A 16,298-nucleotide genomic window follows, 5' to 3' on the forward strand; every position below is an offset into this window, starting at 1 on the left:
GACAATATAGTTTACTGAACTTTTAAAGTCTAAAGTTAGTCAGGATCATTACAGTTCTCTGGAAAAGTACAAGGACCTTAGAACATGTTAATACTAACGAGCCTCTTCTGTTTCATGGGCAACTCTTGTCAAATATTTTAGTTCTAAGATCCTCCTACCTGAAGTATTAGAGTTCTCTTAACTGATGATCAGTACATGGCAAACTCTCCCAGGCTTTGTTTTTACGACCTCTCAGGTTTTATCGAGGCAAAATGCACATGGAAGTGTGCAGATCTTAAGTGTACAATGGGTGAGGTTTGACAAATGTATGCCTGTGGGGTCAGCTTAAACAAGATAAAGACCACCCTTGCCACCCCACAGTTTCCTTCCAGTCAATCCCACCCTTCTGCCAAAGGCAGCTACTTCTCTGCTATCACCAATGGATTGGTTTTGCCTCGTCTCAAACTTCAAAAAAGGGAATCATATACCATGTCTCTCGTGTTGGGCTTCTTTCATTCAACACAGTTGTTTTTTTTTTCATGTTTATACATGTTGATTCAGACACGTTGTACATTTATCAGTAGTTTTTTTTAATTGCCGAGGAATATTCCATTGTATGAAGATTTGTTTACCGGCACTCTTGTTGACTGACATATGGTTGCTTCTAGTTTTTTTCTATTATGAATTAAAGCTTCATTAATCCTTGTAGAAGTCTTTTTGAGAAATTATGTCTTCATTTTTCTTAGGTAAAGACACAGGAGTGGAATTGTTCACTATACTAATTGCACGTTTACCTTTGTAAGAAACTAATTGTTGTTTTATCCTATCCCACCACTGGGAATGCGTTGAGTTCCAAGTGCTCCACATCCTAACCAACACTTAGTAATTTTTTAAAATTTAGTCACTCTAGAGTCTAGAAGATGTAAATTGTGATTTTAATTTGCATTAAAACTGCATTTCTTTTACCATTAATCAGAATTGTAAACTTTTTGAATATGTAGTGTTTTATCTACTTTTGATTGACTTGTCTGTGTTTATTATTGATTCATAAGAGTTTAAAAGAATATTCTGAATACAAGCCTTCTGTCAGGTATATGTATTGCTAATATTTTCTCCCATTCTGATGGGCAGAGTTTTTAATTTTGATGGAATCCAATTTGTTTTCAATTAGAGTAAGTTACAATTATTCTTCTAAGTGTTTCCTAATTCTCATAACATGACCACATAGTATTACTTACTATTAGACAATATCAAGAACATATTCAAATTTCTGCAATTGCCTTAAGAAATGTCTTTAGAGACTTTCCCTTCAAACCATAATGCAGTCAAGGTTTAAACATTGCTTTGTAACTGGTCTTCTCTAAGTTTTTAATCCTGAATGCCCTCCTCCCCCTACCTTTTTTCTTTACAATATTGAAAATGACCAGCACTTAAAAAAAAAAAAAAAAAATCAGCCCTGGCTGGTGTAGCTCAGTGGATTGAGCATGGTCTGTGAACCAAAGGGTTGCCAGTTTGATTCCCAGTCAGGGCACATGCCTGGGTTGCAGGCCAGATCCCCAGTGGGGGCCACATGAGAGGCAACCACACATTGACGTTTCTCTCCCTCTCTTTCCCCCTCCCTTCCCCTCTCTAAAAATAAATAAAATCTTTAAAAAAAGTATAAAAAAAATCAGAGTACACCCAGTAAGGGTACTATTTTATGGATAACTTTATTCATCTTATATAAATTGTTTAAAAATTTGTTTCAGCCTTTAATCTTTTATGTACAATTTTTAAATGGAAAAAGGCCTTTCTTTTCATGGACTTATTTCTCAGTAAAACCCAACCCTAATTGACATGAAACTTTTTAGCCTTTATCCCACTTGGGATAAATATCCCAGAGACACTGATGGGTTTATCAGGCCTAGCTGGGATGACATGTACTATGTGGTTCATGCATCATGTCACTTTTCTAACACATGAATACTTCTGAATTCAAAAACTTACCAGATTCCACAGTTTTCAGATAAGGCACTGTGGACCTGCACGACTACTGGGTCAACATGAAAACTGAACTCACTGCTAAAATGTCTGAAGAACATGGCGATAAAACATCCGAAATACTGACCTTTAACTGAAGTTTCCATTTCTGAAACGGGTTCTGATTTTTCTTCTCCATTAGATTCATCAACTTCTGCTACCGTTGTTAACTCTGGTTCACTCTTGTAGAGTCTATAATCTGGACCCTTTGAAATGAAGGTACGTAATTACAAAAAAACTGCTACAAGTTTCTTTTAAAATGTTTACCTATAAAGACTCATATCAAACTCTAAAAGTTAAAACCTCAGCTAGCTATCTTGGGTATAACACAATTGATTAATAGGTGTTACAAGTAAGGTAGAAAAAAACAGATGAGATATTTTTAACAGGTAAATGTTTTGGTTTTAAAATTAAGAATATTCCTCTTAGGGATAACATCATTAGAACATTTTTATCATAGTATAACTGAGGTCTGAAAACAATTACATCATATTAACTCAATTAGCCCTACTATTTTTTCCTTATTCTCTTCTCCTTGCTTGTTACAGTTTACACTGATTTGTTTAACCCCAAACCTTCTATTCCCAGCTTCCATGGGTAACATCTCTCCTTGGCCATGGCCACCCTCTAATGGGTTTCTTAGACTGGACTGTGCTCATCCCAACCCTTTTATCATTCCTAGTCATCTTTTTCTTTCTTGCTTCTTTCTGATTTAAAGATTTCACTTGTCTCTGATATCCCAAAATGGTATATTTAAATTATGACTCCTCAGACAAATGCAAAATAACCATTTTAGAAAAATATTTACGAAAGATAAATCATGAAAGATTTTAAAATTGTGAAAATATTAAAACGTGAGAATGATAAAACCAAAACAGGAAAAACAAACAAAAATGACATTATAAACAAACAAACAAAAAATCACTGGTTAAAATTGGTGTTATAATAAAAACAAGTCTGAATGTAAAATAAATTCACTTTAAAAAATGACAGGGTATGTATAATTGATTGTTCTGTGGCTACCGTAGCCACTTACACAGTGAGATCCATTTCTTGTATATCCTTGAACTTGATGAATCTTCTTTTCTTCAGGCAGATGGACTGGGCCCCTGCTATAACAGAGCAAGGAGCTGCTATCACTGGGCAGAGGGGGGATTATGGGAGGCTGCTCTGTAAAGTCATAGGACCGAGGAAGTGGAGGACGAGGTGGGACTACTTCCTCTTCCTAAAGATTGTAGAATAGTCACCTTATTTAGATAAGCATATTGAATTAAGTGTATCTAAATTCTTTGCAATGGTAAGTTAACTTAAATTAACTTTAAGATAATTAAAGGGACACTGCCAAGCCGAAAGTCTCATATTGCAAAGCAAACCCAAAATATTTATGATAGCCAATATGGTTTGAAATATGCTTGAATCTTTTCTTGGTAACACATAGGTTAGCTTTACTCTGAAGCTCAACATCTGAACAGATATATGGTACTACTATATTTCATTTTAAAAACAGAAGAAAAAAGTTAATTTGGAAATCTTACTGCCTAATTTTTTGGGTAATTTTTAAGGGAAAAAAGATAAACACTTCTTTTTGATTGGCTTTTATACATAATTAAGACCACAGATTCTTTCAATTAGGTTGACAGTATCTCTTTGCAGTTGCAACTCCTTTATGGTATGCATGATACACAGCCAACTTATCTGTCAATCATCCTACACATTTTACCAAGTATTACAACGTAAGTATTCAAATTACTTATATCAGAAAAAGTACGACAATGTTAAAGTTCTAACACAGATGAATAATAGTGATTAAATTTTTTACATTAAAGGAAGAAAAATCACATTTGTTAGAAGTACCAAATTACTGAACCAGTGAAATTTTAAGACCAAAACAATAATTTGAATATATTTATGAAACATTTTTATGAGTAGAGAAGACAACTCTAATTCACGTTTTAAATACTTAAAATAATTTATAGACAAACAATCCAAACTTACCTCATTTTTGTACTTAACTGTTGAGAAAGGCCTTGATACTGTCATACCTGTTAAAAAATTGTAAAACAACTTACACTAAACATATCTTTTGAAATTTCAGAAAAAAGAGTAATTTGATTTCACTTATTTTACAGATTCTATTTTTTAAAGGACTTTACTTTCAGAGAGGGGGGAAAGGAGGGAGAAAGAGAAGAGGAGAGAAACATCGATGTGCAAGAGAGAAAAACACTGATTGGCTGTCTCCTGCACACCCGCAACTGGGGACCTGGCCCGCAAGCCAGGCATGTTCCCTGACCGGGAATCCAGCCGGAGAGCTTTTGGTTCACAGGATGACGCCTAACCCACTAAGCTACACCAGTCAGGGCTCATTTCACTTAATTTAAATTAAATCTTCAGAATTTTAAATGAATTTAAAAAATACAAATTAAAACAACTAATTTAAACAAGGGTATAGGGAAATGAGTTTCTTCATTTATTGGTCTAAGTACATTTTGATACAGTCTTTTGGGAGAGCAGTGTGGCATGCCTATCAAAATGGATATTACGTGCTCATTTCCCACTTGGAATTCTTAAGTACAGCATATGTGTTTATATTTACAGATACAATGATGTTCATTATAGCATGCTTATGACAGGGAAAAAAACAACCAATTAACCAACCAACCCCCAAACCTAACGCCATGTTCGTCACCACAGAAATGGATATAGTGTATCTATACAAAGAACTCTTTCATAGCAATTACTGTATTATAGTTAAGGAGAAAAAAGCAAATGGTTGAAAATAAGTATAGCATGATTCTATTTTTTGTTGTGGGGGAAAAAACTCATAAAATCAAACCAATGTTTGTGTTTTTTATAATTACAATACACACAAAACCATGATTTATTTTTGAGTGGGTGAGGCTGCTTTTTACTTTAGAAAGTTGTATACGACCACAAAAAAAGAGTGCTTGTTTTCAGATGTTGAAAATCTATGAAAACAAAAGTAACCCCATTCCCTGTGTCCTCCCATTTAGATGTAAACTGTGGACAATGACTGCAGACCCGATGCAGAAAAGCTAACCTACCCGTTTCTGTAGTGCCTCTTTGCTGTTTGTGCTTACTCAGGCCTTCCATGACATCCTGGATTCTCCAAAGTTCTTTCTGAATCTGTGCACGCTGAATTCCTGCTGATTCAGTCTGTCAAGAAAAAAACAGACCACGAACAAGAAAAAACTTACTTCCATTTTATCAATAAGAAAACTAACACCTAGACCTTGATTCCAGATCTGCCTGAAACTGGATTCTGTATTCCACGTGGTGCTATATTGTCCCCTATCCGAATAATATATCAGTCAAGATAATAGACTACATATAGGTTTGTTTTAAAAAGCAGCATTTAATATGGAATAAATTTCAATGAATTTTATATAAAATGATAAAATATGCATTATTTGATAAATTCATTTATAATTCAACACTTCAGTACCAAGTGACATACAGTTAGCTAGAAGCACAGAATGCTTCAGGGCTCACACCATGTACCTGATGGATTAAAGAACTTTTATTAAACAATGTAAGATGGGAAATCTTGTGAGATAGAACAATCCCTCTCATTGGAAGTTTTCAAACCCAGGTCTTAGGTAGCCAATGTTATAGAAACTGTTATGGGTATAAATGAATCTAACAGGGTGGGTGGTATTGGTACCGGTTAAAACAATGTAAAAACACGACACTTTCGTACCTGAACTTCTCCAAGGCGATCCAGCTGCTCCTGCATCTGGTTCCTGGTGACAGTTACATCGTATTCTAACTTATCATATTCTCTCCATGCTCGTTCCAGTTCCTAAAATCAAAGAGTTTTAATTATTCTAATGGAGAAAGTGTGCCTTTATGTGGTTATCATTGCAATTATTATATAGTTTATACTGGGCAAAAAAAAAGTTGTAACTCATTTTTCTTTATTGTTTAAAGCACTTTCTTATATGAGTTGATTAAAATTTTTCCATGAATAAAAATAGTAAATAGGCTGTATTTTAGCATGTTAGGTTTTCAACAACACTAGAAGCCTGATATGACTTGACTTCACAGTAATGAGTAATTTACAGTAATGTAATAAACATAATTCAGCTAACTAAACAAGCCAGCGAATCCATGGAGATTCCATAAAGACACCACCCACCTATACTTTTCTCTTCTGGAAAAACCATCACCCCCATACATGGTCTTTAACTACTTGTTATCTGTTGACTATGGAATGATGCTACCAGTGTGCAAATTACACGATCATTTCACTGTTTCAGGAAAGCTCTTTTGTGGGAGTGTTTGCACTCTTTTATGGGTTGTAGTTACTCTTCAGATGTTTCAGAGTGATGTGAGGTTGACAAACTGATCAACTAGGCACAGGGACAATATCTGATTACTACCTTATTACCAGTTATCTACTGTAGTGTTGGCACACGGAATATAACCAACAAGTATTTCCTGAGTACAGCTGTAAAGTGAGTGAATCAGTAACTCCTGTCCAAGAACCTCTCCCATGACCAGGGAGTTCTTGCCTGAATTGCTCCCAACAAAACCTTCCTGGGCAATGTGAGTTTAATAGCAGCAAGTCTGGGCACAGGAAAGAGGGTGCTGAGTGTAGAAGGAAGGTTACTCAAAATCATCTTAGTTAAAAAACAAACAAACAAACGAAGATACCTCAAGTTCCTAGAATATCTCTTTTAAAGAGTTATTTTATTTTGCGTATTCTACAACTAGCTTAGAGTAACTTTTAAAAATGTAGGCAATGAAAAATTATACAAGGTGCATATTTTAAAAAATTAAAAGTCTTAATTTGGGTCATTTGTAGTAATTGCTTTGTGAATTGAACATCTCTTCAAGCAGGTTTCACGATGAATTACATCTTTTTAGAAAAGCAGACATAAACCATTGGAGAGTTTTTCATCATTTCTATATTAAGTAGCTAGCTTAAGGAGCCTATTAAACAGATTTCATAATGAATTAAATTTTAAAAAGCAAAGTAATAAAGAACTACAGATTTTTAAAAAAAATAATAAATGAAGTTTTAATTGACCTAGAGACAAAAACTACTCAGCAAGGTCAGTAAGCATTCCAGCCTCCTTAGTGTGCTAGAGTCTAGCCTGGACAGGGTTCAGGGAGAGGGTTGATTTGCTCTTCTACTCCATCGGCAGCATCAGAAAAACAAGGGATGACCGGCAGTTTAGATGAAATGCAGGGCTGGCAGCCACACCCAGTCCCTAGACCCCACACCTCTTCAGCTCCTCTGCTCTGCCGAAGTAAGCTTTGATAGCTTTGATAGCGTCTTCCTTGGAAGTCCCTCTCAGCTCATTCCAGACATCCCACCTGGCCTTGCCTTTGAGGCCCAACACCCTGGGCGTTCTGTATTTATGTCACACCCAGTTGCTTGTTTGTAGTGGCTGTGGATGGACAGAATCTCATCGTCTGCTGGCTTGGTCCTGAGGTACTTACTCTCCTCAGTAGCGCTGTCAAAGTCAGCCTGAGACATGCTGGCAGGATTACAGGGAGCTGGCAGAGGTGGCGATGAGTGGAAAGAAGTCAAGAACTACAGATTTTTATCTTATCTATATTGAATAAATATTAGACTTATGACTTGGTTTCAGCCAACTTTTTACCTGAATGAACAAGGATATAAACAGCTTCTAGCCATCTTCTAATTTATACACATCACAAAAAATGCAAGCGTAAATAGTGGGTCTTTGATGGCTTGGAGGGTGGATAGGGAATGAGAACAATCAACCCAACTGCAGCCCAGTGATGACGGAAGATGGTATTGCCCAGCTGACACCCAGCCACTCTTGCTAAAAGGCCAGAGTTCGGGGTGGGCCCAAAGGTATTGGAGAGGCATCTAAGTAGAAGAATTTTAGGATGGTGGGAATCTTTGTCTTTCTTATAGGAACACATGAGAAATAGAGATTGAAAACTAGAGATTACCAATATTTTAGGGGTGAAGAAACATAATATACTTTCAATTTGCCTAACCTGAAAAGTCCTGCCATGGACACTGTTACTGGGCCTGAGTCTCACAATGCTGCCGGGCCTCCCATCTGCTTTTACCTCTTGACGCCTCAAACAGGACTATGGGTGAGCAGAACACAAGTTGACAGGATGGTACGGGAAGGGGGCACTGGCACAGCAGCGGTTTCCTAACACCTGCCTGAGAATTTCATGTAAGAATTCAATGGGTTCTACAAGTACAATGTTAAATTTTTACATATGACATTACTGCTTTCTTTTCAAGACAATATATAGGTACACCAAGGAAATTAAAAGGGGTAATGATTTTCAAATACACAAGTATCTTAAAATCATATGTACAAGTCAGGAAACAGTGCTTCCAATAAAAATGTGAAGTTTTACATCACACAGTTCAGAGGATTAACTCTTGACTTCTGCAACCACGTGGATGAAACTCAAGAAGGTTTCAGAAGCCAAAGAGTATATACCATATGACCACACTTTATTAAGATACAAAAACAGGCAAAGCTGATACACAGTTTGAAAGTTGGGTAGTGGTGTTCTTGGGCGGAGGTAGTCTCTGGGAGCGGAGCTTCCGGCCTGCTAGTAAAATTCAGCGTCTTGATATGGATGTGAGCCACATCTGCATGCTTATTGGTGTACTTTCCTGAGAATATGCCATACTCTAACAAAGGGGAAAAAATATGTGCGCATGTGTGGGATTGTTACAGATATGGCAGAGGACTTTAAAAACCTGGCCTAAATTTAGGGCACGGAACAAGTACATTTTAAACTGGTTGCTTCCTTATAATCTGTACTATAAGACTTGGCCACTGTAGGGGGACCAAAAACCTTCAAATAGGTCTGCAACATTCAGATGTAATCAATTCCCAGGCTACCAAAAAAAAAAAAGAAAAAAAAAGAAAAGAAAAAAGAGGATTTTAAAATCTAACTACAGAGCTATAACAGATACATACTGTGATCTTCATTAAGAATTAGGAATAATAATTCATTTCCAAGTTTTTTATGTAGTAAGAATTTCCTTTTCTTATCCAGAAACAATGGCTATTTATAATGTAATCCACTTGGGGCAAATGGTTACAAAATGTGCTTAAATAAGTAAAGAATTATAACCACATTATGCTTAGAGCTAACAGAGACTGGTTTACTTTGGGTTTGCCTTTTAATTAGTGCTTCTGAGTTTTAATCTAAGAAATGTTAATTGACGGATTTTCAGTTTCAAAATGGATAGAGGGCAATAGTATACATGTAGTATGAATACTTATTAATTTCTTACAGTAATCTTCAAATAACTCTTTTCAATTTTAAATATTACAGATTAATGTCCACTACTAACTCTTGGAAAATTAAAGCATTGCAGTATTTAAACTTAACGTTGTATTTTGAAAGTTTAGCAAAAAAAAATCATTAAATCTTTTGAAAATTGAAATCACTACTGCCTAACCTTAACAATTCTGTTAAGTGGGTATTAGAAACAACTGCTTTTTTTTAGATCAATTAAAATAAAGTTAATCTGATTTCATTTTTACTTTCAGGATGTAAAAATTTCTTGGCACAGATTTTTAAAAAGTGCTTAGTTATTTCAATAATTCTTTTTAAAAAAGAGCATTTGTCTTCTATGACTTTATACTTGCCTTATAACTGCATCTCAAGTAAAAACCACTACTTACAACATGACACACCTTACTATACTAATAATGACTATGGTGGTGTTTTTTAAACCTAAAAGGACGTTTAAGAGGGACCAAATTGAAATTGCATAGAGAGAGGATCAATTAAATCAGCCACAGTTACAGAGCTACCTATGTTTTAAATTTCTAGCTTATGGTAATAATTACAGTACTTCTACTTTTTGGCTATTTATATCTTTAATGTATATCTTTAGTTTTCCCTCTAATTTTCTCTTTGAAACAAAACTATAGTCTATCTCAAAGGAAGTGGTTACTTCTTACCATACAATTTTAGATATAATGAACTTTTATAATTATAAAAGTAGAAATGCTGGAACACAGGAAAAGACTAAAAAAAGGACATTACTATGCTACATACTTGTTAACATTTGTGTGGATTATCTTTAAAATTTTCTCAGACACACATGATAGAAATTTCTAAATACACACAAAATTAGTGCCCACCAGCCACAGAACTGAATTCAACAGTTATCAACACATGGCCAATCTGATTCCATCTGTAACACCCATATTCTATCCCTGTGGGATTATGAAACTATCATTTTGAAATCTATAAATACTTCAGTATGTATTTCTAAATAAAAGAAACCAAAATGAGAAAAAAATTCTTAATTTTTAAATCAATAATATCTAACTCTTTGAAAGTATTTTTAATTACAACCCCTTCCTCCCCCTCCATCCCCTTGCTACTTATTTGTTGAAGAAAATGAACCCCCTTTTCTGTAGAATTTCTCCTGTTCTAGATTTTGCTAATTGAATTCCTATGGTATTGCTCAGCATGCTCTTCTGTTTCCTTTATTTCCTATAAATTTGTAGTTATATATGGAGGCTTTCTGAGAGTCACATTTGATTTTCTGGCAAACGTACGTTGGGGAGTGTTGCCAGGTACGTTCTTGGGCAGCACATCAGGAGGTGTATCACATCTGGCTGTCTCTTTTTGGGGAATGTTGTTTTGTAATTATGAAATAACCAGAAAATTTAGAATATGTCTTAAAATCTTTCCAAGGATGTTCCATGACATTTCACGGATGTCGACAGGTCTACTATAAGGAATCATACTTTGCTGTAACCACAATTCTCAGCAGCTCTTTATTCCACTAAAAATGACTATATAAAGTCAAGTAGTGTAAGCTTCTCCCCGAGGTGGTTCATTTACACAGGTTCCGTGCCCCTTCAAGTGTACAATTCTAAACCTAGTTTACCCACTTTAGCCCCAAATCTCCACTTACTCATAGTCCTCCTATCTATTGAAGCATGCAGTTTAGAGTACAAATAAGTTTAATGGAAGTCTACATAATACTTACTCACCATGTAACCCCGGGAAGCCTGTGTCTCAGTTCTTCATTTTTAACACACTAATAATAGCACCCACATCTAAGGGGTATTACGTGGATTAAGTGCATGTATAGCGCTTATAATGGAACCTGGTACATAATAACTGCTCCATAAATATTCACGATTATTACTATTTCATATATTGATATTATTTTACAGTGGATAAATGCTTAAGACCTCACATGATTCAGGATGATTGGGGGCCTTTATATTTGCTTTCTGAGGTCTGAAATTCCAATTTCAGACTTTTGATTAAGAAAATTTTAAGTTCCAGAAAGTACACAGGCCTGCACAGTGAAGTGGAGCAGAAAGTATAGAAGCCCTAGAATTAAATCCTTGACTTAGGTGCTGCCTCTGCTCCTCATTAGTCATGTCACCTTGGCAAGCCTCTCACTGGGGAATTCTGAAACATTCTACACATCTTCTCAGAGTCCTCAGTGGAATCAAAAACCCTGTTGCCCACAATGGTAACCAACTCAGCAGTGAAACCTTTATCAGCTTTTCCCTCGCCCTGTCTCACCCTCCACACTCCTGAAATCATCTTCCCAAAATGCTTTCTGAACCCAGTTCATCTCAGGCTCTGCTTGCAGAACAGAACCCAAACTGAGAGTTACACACTGAAAAATTTTAAGGTGGAACTGTTTTAATAACCTTTCTCTCTAATTGGGTTTAGATAAACCGGAGGCAAGGACAGAACACAAAGGCACTATGCGCTTAAAGCATGTGGGTGTGTTGGATGGACGGGGCTTATGGAGAAGAAAGATGGTTTTAAAAATTAAATAAAACTTAAAGGGAATATTGTTTTACATGTTTACCTTGTGTTAATCCTGGTTTTATGTACCTTAGTGGCCAACCAGGTGAGGGGATATTCTCTGAAGCCAAGCTTTGATCTGGGGATGTGTTGATGTTATACCTCTGGTGTTATTGTGTCTCTTACACCTCAGAACTTGGATCTGAACCAGTGTCCTGAATCAACTGTGAGAGAATCAGCGGACTCCTTTGAGATTCTGCTTGCATAAATGTTCATTCAAATTTAAATAGATTCAATGTCCACTGAGTACCCAACATGTACCCAGATGTTATGCATCATTTGTAGCCTTGAGCTGCAAATATGAGTAAATTCACATAAAGGCATGAATAACATAGTCTGTATTCTATTATTAAGATATGTCTTAGAAGAACATACTGAGGGGTTGTAATGGTCATTGAATAATGCTGAAGGTAAAGGCAAAACACTCATGAAAGTAATTATATAGGATAACAACCAGAAAACGGATACTCAGATCCATGTAGATCTAAGTCTTCAGGACTATGGTTAGAAGATACAGATTTGTCTTTGCAGTATAGCATTTATTAGCTTTGTAATGCTGGGCAAGTCACTTAGTTCAATCATTCATCAGATTTTTACAAAAAGATTTTATTTATTTACTTTTAGCGAGAGGGAAAGAGAAGAAAGAGGGTAGAGAAACATCGATGTGAGAAACACTGATCATTTGCTGCTGGCACACGCCCTGACCAGGAATCTAACTGGCCGCCTTCTGCTTTGTGGGATGACACTTAGTCAATGGAGCCACACAAGTCAGGGCTCATTCATCACATTTTTATTTCATTTTTTAAAAAAGATTTTTATTAGCCCTGGCTGGCGTAGCTCAGTGGATTGAGCGTGGGCTGCAAACCAAAGTGTCGCAGGTTCGATTCCCAGCCAGGGTACATGCCTGGGTTGCAGGCCATAACCCTCAGCAACCGCACATTGATGTTTCTCTCTCTCTCTCTCTATCTCCCTCCCTTCCCTCTCTAAAAATAAATAAATAAAATATTTAAAAAAAAGATTTTTATTTATTTTTAGAGAGAGGGGAAGGGAGAGAAGCATCAATGTGTAGTTGCCTCTTGAGTGCCCCCTACTGGGGACCTGGCCAGCAAGCCAGGTGTGTGCCCTGACTGGGAGTCAAACTGGTCCTTTCAAGTCACTGAGGCCGCTCCAGCTAGGATTCATCATATTTTTAATGCACATCCTATAATGCTGGATGCCAGAGCTACAAAGATGAATGAGGTTTGGTTCTGGTTTCAAGGAGATAACAATAGAAAGGATATTAATTCTTCAAAAAAATCTATGAACATCACAGTATAAGAGACTAAATGAGGTAATTTAACTATTTCAAAATCAGGAATAATCCTGGCTGGTGTAGCTCAGTGGATTGAGCGTGGGCTGCAAACCAAAGTGTCGCAGGTTTGTTTCCCAGTCAGGGTACATGCCTAAGTTGCAGGCCATGACCCCAGCAACCGCACATTGATGTTTCTCTCTCTCTCTCTCTCTAAAAATAAATAAATAAAATCTTTCCTCCTCTCTCTAAAAATAAATAAATCTTAAAAAAATTCAGGAATAGGAATATTAGATATAAGGTATGTAAGAATCATAAAATCTAAGTTTTGATTTATTTAAGACCATGTATATTCCTTTAGAAATAGCTCATGTTCAGAATGTTATTTTAATGGTTAGAATTGAGAAGTCACACTGAGATTCTGGTATTTTGCCAGCTTGGAAAGACCTCTCTTAGTTAAGCATTAATGCCTGTGGACTTTCTGAAAAGGTAGCTGCTCCCTAAGAGCTCACTGAAGCTACAGACAAGGGAGTGTTAGCAATTTTCTTTAACAGGTGGCTTTTGCGAGGATTTGTCTTTCAAAGGGTTGCTTGGGCAGGTGCTCTTACTATGTTTTGAGATGACTACATCACAGGATCTAAAGCAGACTGTTTAAACTCATAAAACGATTTATGAACTCTAAATAAGACTTTTAGATTTGGTAATCCCAAGTGACTCTACATAAAGTGACATGACTGTGGGTTAAAAGGTTCTGCTAATTATATTTCTCACTCAAACCTATCATCTAAACTTAGATCACACCGCAGCTATGAAACTTAATGTTGACAGCTTCTTAAAAGCATTTCACAGGTGCCTTTTATTGAAAAGGTTGGTTGTGAACCTTTGAAAGTGAACCTAATAACCACCTTCTCAAAATTATCCTAACTCCCCTAAAATCCAAATATTTATTTTCCTAATATAACAAATTTTAACCTATTTAAGAATTTTTCATTTGTATTATATATTAACAGGAGTCTCTCTTGTAAAACAGCTGTTTGACCAAAAAATGCCTGCTAATTAGAGAAATCAAGACCACCCTTTATTTTTGATATTAATAACAAATTAATTTCTTTTTATAACAAAGAACAACCCTAAAAACAGCCCAATTAAACAGAAATATAAAACTGCATATTTCAGTGAGTCTTACCAGGGAAAAAGTATTCGCTACTTACGGCAGTGGCTCGAGAAAGCTCTCGACAGGTGCTGAGCAGCCCGTTTTGTAAGTCGTCTCTCTGCAACACCACGGTCTGAATGGCTGCTGGGTTATCTGCGTTCATTTCTATCTCCTGGCTCGCCGACAGCAAAGCTTGCTCAAGCGTGTACTATTATAATAAAAATAATTACATTTAATGTTCTGCATCATCAAATTAATTCTTTTTTACTTCAGTTATCAGTGGCCTGATAATAATCATATCAAGTAACATCAGTTGTAGATAATAAACATAATTATCCTACTTTCTCCTTGTGGAGCTGCTGAAGTTTCTCTTCCAGAGCATGTACCACTTTATCTTGTTCACACAGACGGCTTAACTTGGCCTAGGTTATAAGAGAAAATATTTTTTGTTAGCAAACTTTTTTTCCTTGTAATTGAAGAGTGGTTAGTCATCACTTCTGTAAGTGGAGGTGCCTGTAACAAGAACACACATTTTAAACGGCTATGGAATACCTAATTATGTCAATCTTTATTTTAATGAGTAAAATAAAAATGTAAATATAGCTTATAGATAGAATGCTTCAAAACCATGCACATAAAGTGAAAGTTTTTCAGCCATACTACTGAAACTACATAATTCAAAATATTCTTAGTAATCAAGCAGTCTCATGCTTTAAACAAATCATTTCAACATGGTTAAGATTCCCCCTCTACAAGCTGCTGATTAGAGTTTAAGTGATAATATATGCAGACCTTCATTAAAACACCAAGTAGATTCTGTGTTTCTAGTCCAAAAATTATGCTCATGTTCTTAGAAAAAAATATTAACAAAAGATTCCTTGTAATTGCAATAATAAAAATAAAAATACTGCTAGTGGAGAAAAATCACTCAGTAGTTTTAATGTTTTAGATTCATGGTACTACCTCATTTTTTAGATTATGAAAATATGAGAGTATACTCTAATAAAATTTCAATACTATAATAAACCAGTTCTCCACATGTCTGAAAATAAAACCCTGCCAAAATGCAAATATATCTTGAACTTTACTGCGTAAGGACAAGTCAGGAAGAAATATGAGATTTTACTTCATTTATCTATTGCAGTAACTCCATTATCTTTGCTAGATACAACTCAAGCCACACCAGATGGAACAACACACTGGTCTCCCCTTATCCATGGGGCACAGGTTCCAGGACCCCCAGTGGATGCCTGAAACCACAGACAGCAACAAACTCCATGTACACTGTGGTTTTTTTCCTGCACACACACACACACACACACACACATACACTTTACAGCCTCACTGAATTGACAGCCATCACTGTTCTTTAGCTTTGGGGCCATTACTAAAATAAGGGTCACTTGCACACAAGCACTGCGATACGAAAACATTCAATGCTGATAACTGAGAAGGGTACAAAGTGACGATGAGCAGCCGGGGTGGGTATGCAGTGGGGAGGAGATGAGGGACAAAGGGATAAATCACCTCCCACGCAAGACGGGTGGGATGGCGTGAGATTTCATCGTAATGCTTAGATCGGATGAAATGTAAAACTTATGAATGGTTTATTTCTGGAACAGTCCACTTAACATTGTGGACCATGGCTGACTGCAGGTCACTGAAAGTGCACAAAGCAAAACCAGAGAAGGGGAGACTACAGTATATTGAAGTGAAAAAGAGGTAAAACTCAATGAATAAAACCAGGGGAATTCGGGAAGAATGAGATGTAAGTAAGAATGCATAACAAGTCACCGATCTATAATCATAAGTACTTTATGATTATAAAGTACTAAATTTAAGTAGTAAAAAAGTGATGAAATTTGTAGGGGCTGATATTTTCTCCAAAAGATTGTGACTATTTTACTTTGTCTCCAGACCTATATAATTTTTAATAAAATAGTCTTTTACTTTTATTTGTGTGACCCTTAGTATATTCAACTGTTAACTATGGGGGTGAGGGTGGGCAGAGAATAGACCGGGGACCTG

The 16,298-nt window shown here is 36.1% G+C and overlaps 1 protein-coding gene and 1 pseudogene across 21 annotated transcripts in view; both read right to left on the reverse strand.

Annotated features, from left to right (window-relative positions):
* The window catches only part of PLEKHA5 (pleckstrin homology domain containing A5), a 202,009-nt gene that overhangs the window by 13,257 nt on the left and 172,454 nt on the right, over window positions 1–16,298 (reverse strand). For 13 of the 21 annotated variants that reach the window (XM_036019279.1, XM_036019277.1, XM_036019276.1 and 10 more), the window contains 7 exons: window positions 14,612–14,692; window positions 14,329–14,478; window positions 5,717–5,818; window positions 5,061–5,172; window positions 3,994–4,040; window positions 3,035–3,223; window positions 2,087–2,204 (listed from right to left, as the gene is read on the reverse strand). In XM_036019279.1, the coding sequence (XP_035875172.1) occupies window positions 2,087–2,204; window positions 3,035–3,223; window positions 3,994–4,040; window positions 5,061–5,172; window positions 5,717–5,818; window positions 14,329–14,478; window positions 14,612–14,692 (799 nt within the window). The remainder of the gene's footprint in view (window positions 1–2,086; window positions 2,205–3,034; window positions 3,224–3,993; window positions 4,041–5,060; window positions 5,173–5,716; window positions 5,819–14,328; window positions 14,479–14,611; window positions 14,693–16,298) is intronic. The other 8 variants (XM_036019285.1, XM_036019282.1, XM_036019287.1 and 5 more) reach the window with 1 other exon arrangement.
* LOC114512888 lies at window positions 7,022–7,610 on the reverse strand (annotated as a pseudogene).

The sequence above is a fragment of the Phyllostomus discolor genome, chromosome 2 (assembly GCF_004126475.2).
Source record: "Phyllostomus discolor isolate MPI-MPIP mPhyDis1 chromosome 2, mPhyDis1.pri.v3, whole genome shotgun sequence".
Classification (NCBI taxonomy): domain Eukaryota; kingdom Metazoa; phylum Chordata; class Mammalia; order Chiroptera; family Phyllostomidae; genus Phyllostomus; species Phyllostomus discolor.